We start from the raw sequence: 13,197 nt of genomic DNA, 5'->3' as shown, positions 1-13,197 counted from the left end.
AACCACTGTGCCACCAGGGAAGCCCTTTTTTGTTTATTTTTATATTGCGGTATAGTTAACATATAACATTATATTAGCTTCAGCTGTACAACGTAATGATTTGATGTTTGTGTATATTGCAAAATAATCACCACAATAAGCCTAGTTAACATCTGTCACCATACACAGTGACAGAATTTTTTTTCTTGTGACAAGAACATTTAAGATTTGCTCTCTTAGCAACTTTCAAATATGCGATACAGTTTTATTTTGACTTCTTTCACTGATTTTGCCCACCCACCAATGATCTATTCTACCAACTAATATTTCTAGAAATAATCAGGCTGGTGGATAGAGAAATAAGCTTGGGGATAATAATAATAAGCTAAGGGATCCTGCTCTAACTCCACAAGAGCCAAGAAGGGGGGAGCTAATGGTGAAGATAGGAGGACCTGGATGGAAAAGTATCCCTAAATTTTTACGTTTCAGGCAGTCCTGTCCGTTTTCATGCCTTTTGTTCAGCTGCAGTGTGATGGGTGCCCCATCCAGGAAAGGGTTGGTTATTGTTTGGGTTTGGAGGGTTTTTTTCTTTAGGACAAAACTGCAACCCTCCTTCCCTGGTGGGTGTTGCTTTGGGAAGCTGAATTGAGGCCTTCACTGGAAATTTTGTTCAAGGGTGCCATCTAGGGGAACCTCTGTGAATCTTCTAGTTCCTTTCACTTGCATTTTTGTAGGGCCAGCCAGATTTTGGGTTTCCTTGTGTGTTGGCTGCCTTCTCTATCTACCACACTATATATTACCCAACGGTGGGAATCTTAGCATCTCTCAGTAGCACAAGGACTTGGCTCTTGCTGACCATTGGATGGGTCAGTAAATTAAGTCCCTGGATAAGCAACTGTTTCAAGCCTCAGAAAAGACCTGCCAGAAACACTGGGCTCTGAATTACAAATGTGTGAAAATTTCCAGCAACAGATTGAGACTCTAAGCTGTTAACACCACAAAGATGGGGATAACCTAGAGGCTAGCTGACCTCTTCTCCCCATATTGCCAGATTTAACAAATAAAAATACAGGACAACCAGTTCAATTTGAATTTCAGGTGAGCAACAGATAACTTTTTAGTATGAGTATGTCTGGGCATCCTGTGTTTCATCTGGCAACCCTATGTACTTGAAGTTGATTAAGGGATTTGAGGACTGCATCCTCACTTGGAAATTGCTGAACAGAAGATTAAGTCAGCAAGCAATTCTGGTGCCAGTGAGGTGGCCTGGGGCAGAGGGGAGATGATGGAAGTTTCATTCTCTTTGGCAGATATTTTTTTTATTTTCTATCTCTCTTCAGACTACATGTAGGCTTTTGGTTAAAGCCATGGAGCAGATTCCATAATCAGGTGAAGTTCTAACTTTGCCACTGACCTAGCTGAGTGACTATGGGCAAATTACTTAACCTCCCTGTTTCTCAGTTTCCTCAGTCATAAAACTTGGGATAGTTGTATTCATCTTCTCCATTGTTGAGAAGATTTGGGAAGATGATGCTCATTAAGTGCTTACCACAGTGCCAACAGCTAATATACATCAATAAATGAAAGCTGTAATTATTGCTTTGATGTTTTTGGACACAGGTAGACTTAAAGCACACAAAATTTTAAAGGGAGGTGTGTCTCCTACTCACCCACAAGGTCACAGGGCTCATGGGCACCCTACCAGGCCCCTTCCAGAGTTCTTTACTTTGTTAGGTTACAGTTGCTGGGTTTTTTGTGGGACATGGGATTTCATATCCTATTATAGGAGGCTTGGTAGTAACCCCATTTCCATCTAAAGTCTCAAACCCTGTCACTGGCTCATTTATTCCAAACACTATTTGAAACTGTATATATACTTTATGGTAGAGAGTGCAAATGTAAGGAATGAGGAGCCTCAAGGTTATTTTGAAGGTATGGAAAGCCAAACTTTGAGGGAAAAGTAAGAAAAAGGAGAAATGGAAGTACTTGGTACTATGGAATGCTCATCGTAAGATCTCAGAAATGTTTGTTTTATGGGCAGTTACTTTATGGAAAGAACACTGGACTCTGGAGTCATAAGGACAGGGTCCACATTGTATCAGCACTACTTAGAAGTCCTGGCAGTTTAGGAAAATTGTGTTTCTTTCTCAGTTTTGATTTCGTCAATCATAAATTGGCAACATCATGGAGTTTGGGGAAAAATTGAATGACAAAACATACATATATATATAGAAGCCTGTCTCCCAAAAAGAGCTCAATAAGTCTAACTTGATTTTGAGAAAATTTTGAAAGTGACCACTTAACGTGTGCTTTGAATGTCTGGGCAGCAGCTAATTGTATCTTGTGTGTGTGAGCGTACGTGTGCATGTGTTCCTGTGTTTATCATGAGAATGATGTTAGCCACACTTGTAGAGTGCCTACTGTGTTGAGTGACCAAGCTGTCTCAGTTTGCCCAGGACTGAGGGAGTTCTCAGGGTGTAGGACTTGCAGTATTAAAACCCAGAAACTCCCAGGGAACTGGGACAAGTTGGTCATCCTTCTACTATGTGCAGGTTGCTTTACAGGTATTATCTCATTAACTCTCAAGCCCACCTATGAGGTAGGTTGTCACATTGTTGGCATTTTACATTGTAAAGGACACTTGGAGAGATTAAGCAATTTGCTCAAGCCACATAGCTAATTAAATGTGAAGGACAGGATCTGAACCCAGACCTGTCTGACTCTAGGGCCCAAGAATTTAACCACCACTCTGTGTGCATTTAGGCGCCTCCAAAGGCACAACCTCTTGTTGCCATTCACCTCCTGGATCATTGCTAAACACTTTTCCACCTTCTCTCCTGTCACCGAAACTTCCTGCTGGACAACTGGCCTACAGCAAAGGGAGAGACCTGGACACAAAGCTGAGTCAAGACCAGTCTTGTATCTGGGCACAACAGAGGCCCCTCCTTCCCTAGCAACAGACACTGAAGCCTTGTGACTGGCCCCAGGACCTGGGTACAAGCTCCTCCAGTGTTAAAAATAACCCGAGAGGAGGAGAGGAAGAGTTCAGGCTGCCAGGGGGAATGTTTGGTGGGGTGCTTCCTCCCTCTTCTCTGTGTTAGTATGTAACTCTGCTTCAGTTTTTTCTCTACAGTGAAGTCGGTGTATTCCTGGAAAAGTTCCAAGGGAGGTGCTGCTCAGGGGAAGGGAAGAGCGGCCATCACATGAAAGCTGCAGCACAGAGCCCAGCAGAGCCCCAAGGCTGTTCCTTCATTCTCTAGCTTCCCTTTCTCTCCTCTTCTACCTGGAAACTCCTCAGGGGGCTGAAGTCCATGACCTTGGAGAGGCAGCCCTGTGAACAGAGCTTTCAGAACATCTGGAAAGTTCCAGATGTGTCATCCCCATTATGCTATAAGGAATTTCAGAGCCACTGATAGGAGAGGAAGAATCTGTGTCATCCCCATTATGCTATAAGGAATTTCAGAGCCACTGATAGGAGAGGAAGAAACTGAGAGCTCTTTGTTCCTTTTTTTTAATACTTTTATAGGTCCAGTTAGAATGGAGAACATGAGTGACATGGATTGCTCATCTCAGAAGGTAGGTATGAATTTTAAGGTGTATTTCTTTTTTCATACCTGTAGTATTTTCAACATGTAGGGAAATTGGAAGTGGGTGGAAAGGGGATGTTTCAATCATAAACCAATTGCCATGTTAGATCTCCTTGACCAGGCATATATGTTAATCAAATAATGTCCTTGAATTATGCTTTGTTCTGAATTAGTCTTTTGGACATCTTCAAGTTTTGCTGAGAAAATTTCAGGAATAGACACCTTTCTTTCCCTTCCTTTTCAAGGCCATTAGACCATATGTTCCATCCAGCAGTTCCCAGCACTGGAGGTACATATATAAGAATATACTGGGGAGTATCTTGAAAATATAGAGACTTGGCCTCACTCCCAAAGATTCTGATCTCAAAGGTCTGGAGTGGAGCCCTGCAGTCGGTATTTTTAGCTAAGACTCTAGTGACTCTGCTGTTGCAGGTCCTTAAGTGAGCATTTGGAAACTGCTTCCGTGAAGGACTTGCAAACATCACATGTAGTCAGAAATAAGCACCTGAAAGTAACAGTTCTACCCAATCTAGGTGCCAGAACCTTGGTGGAGAAGCCAAGATCCACTAAGTTGCCATACATTGAAGTGTATGGAGCATTTTACACTCCAGAGGAGCATTTTAAACCAAAACTTTGTAGAATTAAAGTGGATTTGTTGATAATTAACTGAGCCCACCCCCTGAAATGGAAATGCTCTGCAATTTACCAGAGAGAACATTTACGCATTAGTATTTTTAACAAACCGTTTTGGGTAGCCAGGTAGTTCTTACAAAAATCTCCATCTCTTTCACCTTGAAGGTGCCATAGAGGATTCTTAACCAGGTGTGTTCAAGAAAACTCTCTTTGTTTTATGAATTGATTTCTAGATCTGCTAATCTTGTATGTGTCCCATGTGTCCCTGTCCCATGAACTGAGCTGTTTTCTGCTATCATGGTTTAATGACTCTGTGTGTATAAATCTTAGTCTGTGCCCATGAACTAGCTTAAAGTTTAATTTGTTCTTCAGCAGTTCTGCTTCTCTCCATTGTGCTCTGCAAAATGCTCAATGTTAGTTTGCTTTCTTTTTTTAATATAAATTTATTTTATTTTATTTATTAATTTTTGGCTGCGTTGGGTCTCCGTTGCTGCGTGCGGGCTTTGTCTAATTGCAGTGAGCGGGGACTACTCTTCGTTTAGGTGCGTGTGGTTCTCATTGTGGTGGCTTCTCTTGTTGCAGAGCATGAGCTCTAGGCATACGGCCTTCAGTAGTTGTGGCTTGCAGGCTCTAGAGCGCAGGCTCAGTAGTTGCAGCACACGGGCTGAGTTGCTCCGCAGCATGTGGGATCTTCCTGAACCAGGGCTCGGACCTGTGTCCCCTGCATTGGCAGGCGGATTCTTAACCACTGTGCCACCAGGAAAGTGCCTAGTTTGCTTTCTTGCAAAATGTTGTTTTCTTTCTTTATTATCCCAAGAATGGCTTTTCTCTTTATACGATGACTCAGCTGCCTCTGTGTCTATCTCTTGGATAACCATCTCTCAGTATGGAGGGACTTACATATGATTCAGTCTGGCTCAAACCCAAAAAGGAATCTATGGGCTCAAGTAATTGGGAAGTCCAAGTTGGATCCTGGGGTCCAGTTGATGTCATTGGGAGTCTGTCTTTGTCCTTCTGGTGCTTTGCTTTCTTTTATGTTGGCTTTAATCTAAGGAAGACTTTTTTCACATAAGGCAAAGATGGCTGTTGAGAGTACCTCTTTCTCAATGGCACTATCAAAAGTGTCAGGAATGATTGTGATTAGCCCAGCTTGGGTTACACACCTATCCCTGAACCAATCACAGTGTCTAGGAGGAGAGAGTATTCTGACTGACCAGACCTGTATCACATGCTCTACCCTGGACACAGGCTGAAAACTACACAGCATGGACAGAAATTGGAGTAGAGCCAGTTATGTCCACTAGGGCTCTATTCTGCCTGTTTTGCTGGGAAGAGTAACTTCCCAGTATATGTCAGGGCTGAAATCAGGTTTACCCCAACCATAAGCAGAAGCATGAATGCTAAGCCACCTCCAGAATAATGTTAATATTCTCCTCAACTGCAAAAGAGTCTCCTCAACTGTAACTTACTCAAGATGTCTGAAATTTGTGGTGTTTGCTTGTTGTTCTTTTAATGAATATTTTTATTTGAAACAGATTTAAGAGCTAGGCCAAGGGAAAGATTTCCACTGACCTCAAAACCTTCTTGCTTGCAAAGACAAAATGCAGACAGCCCTAACTTATCAATCAGTATATGTCAGTATATGTCCCAGTCACATCTGGGACCCTGAAGGAAACCATGAATGACTTCATTTCCCTGAAAATACTGCTGCCAAAATCTGCCTTGGATGGTATCGTACCCATTTTGGATGGCCAGGTTCCTTTCCTTTGATGCTGAGTTTTTTCATTTTGTTCACCTCATCAGTGCAGATCTGATATTAATTTTGGTAGTGAAAGAGAAGGCTCTTGGAGATGATTCATCGATTCTTAGATCCTTGAAATTGAGGTCAAGAGCAGAGAGACAGGCACAGTGCTAAGCTGAAAACAACAGGGTCATCTTGTTTAAGGTGGAGCCTGAGCATCCCCATGTTTAATAAAGTTCTGTTAGTGGGTCTGAAATTTTTGAAAACCACTGAATTAGGCCATTAGATCAGTGAACCTATTATGTTTTTAAAACTCCCAGGCTCAGTATGCATTTTGTTTGAGTTTGCATGTTTTTGTTTAATTTTAGGATCAACACATTCCCAAAGTAATTTGCCGTGTAAGTGATACTTGCCATTTCCAGTGTGTTGGGATGCTGAGTGATGTGTATTTAAAAGCACCTCTGGGGACTTCCCTGGCGGTCCAGTGGTTAAGACTTCGCCTTCCAATGCAGGGGGTGCAGGTTCAATCCCTAGTCGGGGAGCTAAGATCCCACGTGCCTCATGGCCAAAAAACCAAAACATAAAACGGAAGCAGTATTGTAACAAATTCAGTAAAGAGTTTAAAAATGGTCCACATCAAAAAAAAATCTTTAAAAAAACCTTTAAATAAATAAAAGCACCTCTGTGTGGCTAGTATGTGTTACCTATCCTCTGTGAGCCTTGGTTTCAGCTAGAACATGGGTATAAAAAATCTCATAAGTGCCTGGTGCATCATATTTAGAATGATGGCAGATGTAATTGTTGTTAATGTTATTATTTTATGAGGTTGAGTCATCAGTGAGGGATTGGTTGGGGCATGGGATGGCTAATACCTGATTCATATACCCCCTACGTCTCTACCTTCAGTTACCCTGCATGACTTAATTTGCTAACCCAAATAAATCAAATCTGTCCAATAATGTCTCATCTTACACAGTCATTGCCTCAGGTGAAAAATCACAAAGAGCCAAAGTTATACTTGCAGATCCATTAAACCATCTTTAAAGTGCTGTACAGCAACACCTCTCAGTAAGTCCAGCCCAGAAGTTTTCCTCCATCACAGCCCCGGATGAAGTAGTTGTCTTGCTCAGAGTGGCTGGGTGTAGGACAGAAACACAGCATTGCTCAACACTGAAATCACCTTCAGCTCTGAGGTGAAAAGGCACCGGGAACTGAGAGTGGCAGTGGGGGCCACAGGTTCACCTCTGTCTGAGGCTCACTCTCAAGTATACACTCACTGAATGGCATGGTGGACCTACATGCCCACACTCTTTAAATGATACTTTTTCTTTCCACAGAAGCACAGTTACTTATGTCACTGCATAAGCAAATTTCTATTTGGAATTTTGCCAATGTGAAATGCAAGAGTCAATTTTTTTAAGTCAACCCCTTTAATTACAACCCAGGGTAGGGTACCTGGAGGTGCCCTCAGATTTGGGCTCTTCCCAGGGGAAAAAAAAAAAAATCTGAATTTGCTCACTGAAGTGTAGCCAAGGAGGAGATGCTAGAGGAGAGACATTAACAATTAAGAAATGAAACTTACACAGTGGATAGGGGTGAGAAGGGCAGAACTTTGTGCCTAAAACCTTTCCTGAGGACCTTTTTACTCCTTATCAACCTCAGAAGCTTGGAAATCTTTCCTAATTCCTGAAGAGTGGCTTTGTGTCTGTTTCCCACAGATCCACAAAAGTGACTCGATACATCACATGAGCCACTCCCAGATGCGGCCAGAGTTGCCTCCTCTGCCTGCTTCTGCTAACGAGGAACCATCTGAACTCTATCAGGTATGTTCACCTGGCTGCTACTCTTCTGCTGGTACTAGTTTGGGGGCAAACAGTCAGACTTGACAAGTGGCATTAGAGGCCTTGGTCATTTTTGCCACTGGAAGAGGCTACAGCACCATGGGAGAAAGCTATGCAGTAACACAAAGGTGAGTTAGAATCTGGCCTTCTCACTTACCTGCTGCATTATTTAAACTCTCTGAACTTCTCCATATTCAGCTGTAAAATGAGAACAGTTATTTCTACCTTATAGCCACGTCCATAGCAATAAAGACAGTAGATGTAAATTATCTGATCACAAATTTACTGAATATTGAAAGCAAGCTGTCATCCTTGTCATCAGAAATCATGCTCACAATGGTCAGAGAAGTACAGTTGGTGTCCATTCCGAAAGTATTTGCACTCAGTGTGCAGAAGGTAGAGCCACCGTGTAAGGCATGTGGGATGCCATGAGTCTCAGTGTGAGTGGAGCCTGGCCCTAAGGAGCCCAGGCCCCCTGAGTGATGTCCCTCATCATGTGTCACTCTGCATTTCTTCCCTTGTAGACAGTCATGTCGCACAGCTTTTACCCACCCTTGATGCAACGCACATCATGGACCCTGGCTGCACCCTTCAAAGAGCAGCACCACCACTATGGACCCAGCAACTCCATTGCCAACAACTACTCCTTGATGGCCCGGGACCTGAAGCTGAAGGACCTGCCGAAGGTCTACCAGCCCGTCACCATCAGTGTCCCCAGGGAGAAGATTGTTCAGGGGCTGCCATTAGGTATTTCTGGCTGTGTGCCATACCCACTCAGAATAGGGCTTTGGAGTGAGATTTCTAATCCTGGGTTTTAGTCCTGGCTCCACCTTTTGCTGCAGCTTACTTTGGGTAACCTCATGGAGCCTCAGTCTCCTCGTCTCTAAAATGGGAATGATTGTAATGGCTAGCATGACATTTACCATACACCAAGCACTGCTCCATGTGCTTCTTGTTGATTGCTGCATAACAAGTTGCCCCCAAACTTAATAGTTTAAAACAACTACCATTTGTTATCTTACAGTTTCTGTCAGGAATCTGGGCATGGCTTAACTGGCTCAGAATCTCTCACAAGTGTACAATCAAGGTGTCAGCCAGGGCCACAGTCATCGAAAGGCAACTAGGGAAGGATCCTCTTCCAATCTCACTCACATCCTCCACTGCCTGCTGGCCATAAACATCAGTTTCTTACCATATGGGCCTATCCATAGTGCAGTTCACAAATATGACTTCTGGCTTCCCTTAGAGGGAACGAGGGAGAGAGCAAGAGAGAGAAGAGAGCCAGCAAGATAGAAACCACCGTCTTTTTGGAACTTAAATTTGCAAGTGACATCCTATCACTTTTGCCATTTTCTCTTTGTTAGAAGTGAGTTGGTAGGTCCCGCCCACACTTAAGAGGATTACACAAGGGCATGATTCCAAGAAGTGAGGATCCTTGGGGACCATCTTGGAAGCTGCTTACCACAGTACTTTATATGTATTAATTTGTTTAGTCCCACTGGGTACACCTATATCTGCTTAAGGATATCCTTTAGTAGTTCTTGTTAGAGGTGTGTTGGAGACTTTCAATCTGCCTGCTGTCTCAAACTCATTATCATGTTTTTCTTTATCCTCTCTGCTGTGTCTCGGTGAATTCCTCAAGTATATCTTCCAGCTCACTAATTTGCTCTTCAACTATGTTCAGTCTTGAGTTTAACGTGTCTAATGAATGGGTTTTGTTTTAATGACAGTATCTTTTTATTTTCAGATTTCCTAATTGGTTCTATTTATGAGGACCACACTTGCCAATTTATTATTCTATTCTCATGGACATAGCCCTTCCAATATCAATCACTTGGAGGATCTTAAACATTTATTTTAGAGAATTATTAGTATTGCTGTATCATTTCCATTTTGTAAATATGTCCCTCAATTTTTGAGTTTATTTGCTATCTTTCTTAGTATTGGTTTTTCTCATGTGTTATGGGATTTTAGTTTGCAGACTTATATTGAGAGTTTTTCCCTTTCTTGCTACATGCATTCCCCATTGGTTGAGGTATGATTCACATCCAATAAAATGCACAGATCTTAAGTGTTCAGTTCAATGAGTTTTGACAATTGTTTACACCATATAGCCACCACCCAAATAAGATATAGGGTATTTCCATCACTAGAGAAAGTTCCCTTGTGCTCCTTTCCCATCAGTTCCTTCCTCTACCCAACACCATCCCACCCCAGGGTAACCACTTTCTGATTTCTGTCACCATAGGTTAGTTTTGGTTGCTCTCACATATAAATGTACTCAAACAGTGTATTCTTTTGACATACCTTTTAAAATCTTGCCTTTTTCCCTTATGCCTTCATCTGGCATCTTGGACCCCAAATTAGTACCAGATCTTATATTGGTGGCTTAGGACTCCCGTCCTAAGGTGATGTTTGGGGATTGTAGATCTGGTCCCTGAGGCAATGTTAGGCTTGGCCTAGATATTACCAGCCTTTCTTTGCTCTCTGTGGCCACCATGTGAATTGAGGATAACAAGTGCTTTATCTGCATGACAGTGTTGCTGTCTTTTCGGCGTGTCTTGGGTAGGGCAGCCCTGGCTTCATGCTGTGAGCCTACCTGCAGTCCCCACAATCATGGTATGTTTTGGGTTCTGTTATTCCCCCCAAGTATCAAACACCTAACTACTTCTGCCTGCTTCTGGAGCCAGAAGCCAAGTTTAAGACTTTTAGTTCACAATGTGTTTATTTTTAGTCCACACAGAAGAGCATCTTTTCGAACAATGCACTGTCTTTTTAATTTTAAAGAATATTTTTTCTATTATTGTTATATTTGGAGTAGGTTGAGGAAATTAAAGTATGAACTCAAAATACATCTTAACCAAGAGTCTTCAATCCTCTGATTCCCTCAAAATGTCAAATTCATATTAGTATGTCTTTAACATGTCTCTATGACATGTTAGTTTCCTTAGGCTAGAATCTTAAGCAAGTATCCAGTTAAAGTTTAATAGTAGAGTTTTATATTACTTGTTGAATTTATTTATCACAAATGATATTTATTGCAATACCTTCTGTTTATTACAAATGACATCGGTTTTTCTATTTGCAATAATTATATGTATTGCAAATGATACTGGTTTTTCTACTTGTGATAATCATAATATTTCCTTTAAAATAAATATATTAGATTTAAAAGTCTGAATCTATTTAAAGAAAAATATTAAGCAGTAATACACCTGATGTTTAGGAAATAGAGCATATAGGATTGGGGAGTGAATTGAGCAATTATTAATACTTGTCCAATGTATGGGATAACAGAAGGTATGTCATCCCCATTTCACAGTTGGGGAAGCTGAGGCTTGGAGTGATGGTCACTTCTTCAGGGTCACACAGGTAATTAGTGGTACAGGGCCCACATCACCTGCGTCATCCCACCACACCAAGTCCACCCCGCTTAGTGTTCTCCTGGCGCTACCCTGAGACTGGCATCCCTGTGGACAGAGGACCGCCCAAGGCCACTGCTCATCACTGATGTCTTTCTTCTCTACTGTTCTAGCAAATAAAAGCTCATCAGAGCCTAACAAGAAGAAAATGAAGTTCTCCCCCAAAGACAAAGAGGATCTCACTGGGTAAGGTGTCCCTATGGGCACAGGGGATTGCAGGACACTGGGCTGAACCGAAGAAGGCTGTGGTCTCTTGAAAGCCATGCTCTGCTTCTTGACTTTAAAGCATTCCTGGATACCTAGTTACTCATGTTTTTTTTCCCCAACAGTCCTCTTAATCCAATTTTTTGAGGCCCTAAATAAAAATAAATTAGCCAACTAAGCAAAACCAATGCTAACAAACCTATGAGGTGTTCCATGGAACCAAGGACTGAGCTTGTGTCTACTTTTCAGGACGAGGTTGGCCTGCAGCACCTCAACCTCCTTACCTATGAGGACGGAGGTGGTGACATCTTTGACCCTCCCAGGAAGCAGACCAATGAGTCCAGAAGAACAGATTGATGTGATGTTACAGCAGGAGATGGAAATAGAAAGTCAAGAAACCAAACCAACTGAATCAGACTTGGAGGTACATTCTTATTGCCTCCTTTCTCTCAATTTGCTAAGTATTACTCTTGGCATCTCAGTGATTCTAAACTGGAGAAAAACAGCAGAGTCACCTAGGGAATGTTTTAAAAATACTGAAGCCCAGACCCCATGACAGACTACTGAATGAAGGTGTGCATGCCTGAATTCTCTGCTCTAGTAAGTCTTAGAAATCCGTGCCTTTGGGTCCTCGTAGAATGTAGGTTGCAGAATGGTGACCCATAGGCTGGGGTTGCCAGATTTTGAAAAACAAAAATAAAACAAAAAACAAGACACCAGTTAAATTTGAATTTCAGATAAACAATGAATAATATTTTAGTATAAGTATATCCCAGTGCATCCTGCATTTTGTCCGGCAACCCTACCATAAGCTGAATTTGGCCTATAGATGTGTTTTGAAAATAAAGGAAATCTCACATAAGCTAGATTTCTAACCTCTCTTGAAAAAATTAAAATATTTGAAGCAGAACAGTAGCCACTTCCTTTAGATGAGAAATACATTCTCTGGTTTGTCAGTCTCCACAATTCCTTATTATTTTCTTATGTACAGCCAACTTTCAGTTAGTAACATTACCTGCTTGGTCCCAGGTAGAATTTTGAGCTTCCAACCCCTGTCTTAAAAGAACAAATAGCTTGCGAATTTATAGTGTATAGTAAAATGATTAATAATAAAAACCCATAGTAACTGAGCATGTGCTATTAGCAAAATTCCATGCTAAACCCTCTAGATGCTTGACCCCATTCAAGACCTAGGGACTATGGTTATTCCTATTGTCCAGTTGTGGAAATTGGGGTGGGGACTGATTAAGTAACTTGCTCAAGGTTATACAGTCAGTAAGAGGCAAAACTAGAACTTAGACCAGGTCTGGCTGATACTGACATCTCTGTGCTCTTAGGAGCTACACAGCATTTCTCAAACTTGCCTGAAAATAAGAATCACCTGGGGTGCTTGTTAACAAATCCCAAATGCCCTAACAGGGGGCCTATGAATCTGCATTTAACAGGAGCCTCTCTCCTCACCCCATGCAGTTCTTATAATGAGGGAAGTTTGGAATTTGTCCTGTATTAAGGTTGAAGAGATGTAAGCTCAGCATCTTCTGACCACAGACAATTGGCACTGAAGGTCAAATCTGATTTCAAACCCTTTCCTATACTTTGTGCTTCTTATGCATCTGAAATTATTCATTTCCAGAGCCACTCAGCCATCTAGCAGCTTAGAGGCAAGCCCTAAATAAACCAAACTTCCTAACGTCGCCTGGTCCCACTGGGCATTTTTGTTCAGTTCCTGTGTTTGTGTGGCTTTTCTAAACTCAAAAGTCCCATGGTTGGATTAGAAGAGCTAACTCCCA

The 13,197-nt window shown here is 41.9% G+C and overlaps 1 protein-coding gene across 2 annotated transcripts in view; it reads left to right on the top strand.

The window, feature by feature from the left end:
• The window catches only part of DNAH3 (dynein axonemal heavy chain 3), a 196,863-nt gene that overhangs the window by 1,155 nt on the left and 182,511 nt on the right, over positions 1-13,197 (top strand). Inside the window, exons 2-6 of one of the 2 annotated variants that reach the window (XM_029220957.1) lie at positions 3,506-3,555; positions 7,659-7,763; positions 8,306-8,540; positions 11,317-11,389; positions 11,657-11,831. In XM_029220957.1, coding sequence (XP_029076790.1) covers positions 3,517-3,555; positions 7,659-7,763; positions 8,306-8,540; positions 11,317-11,389; positions 11,657-11,831 — 627 coding nt within the window. In that variant the 5' untranslated portion in view covers positions 3,506-3,516. Of the gene's footprint in view, positions 1-3,465; positions 3,556-7,658; positions 7,764-8,305; positions 8,541-11,316; positions 11,390-11,656; positions 11,832-13,197 lie in introns of those variants that run through there. The other variant, XM_029220958.1, reaches the window with a different exon arrangement.

Source organism: Monodon monoceros, unplaced genomic scaffold (assembly GCF_005190385.1).
Source record: "Monodon monoceros isolate NGI ecotype Baffin Bay Population unplaced genomic scaffold, NGI_Narwhal_1 Super_Scaffold_13, whole genome shotgun sequence".
In the NCBI taxonomy this organism is placed as follows: Eukaryota; Metazoa; Chordata; class Mammalia; order Artiodactyla; family Monodontidae; genus Monodon; species Monodon monoceros.
This window is presented reverse-complemented; position numbering and strand designations above follow the sequence as displayed.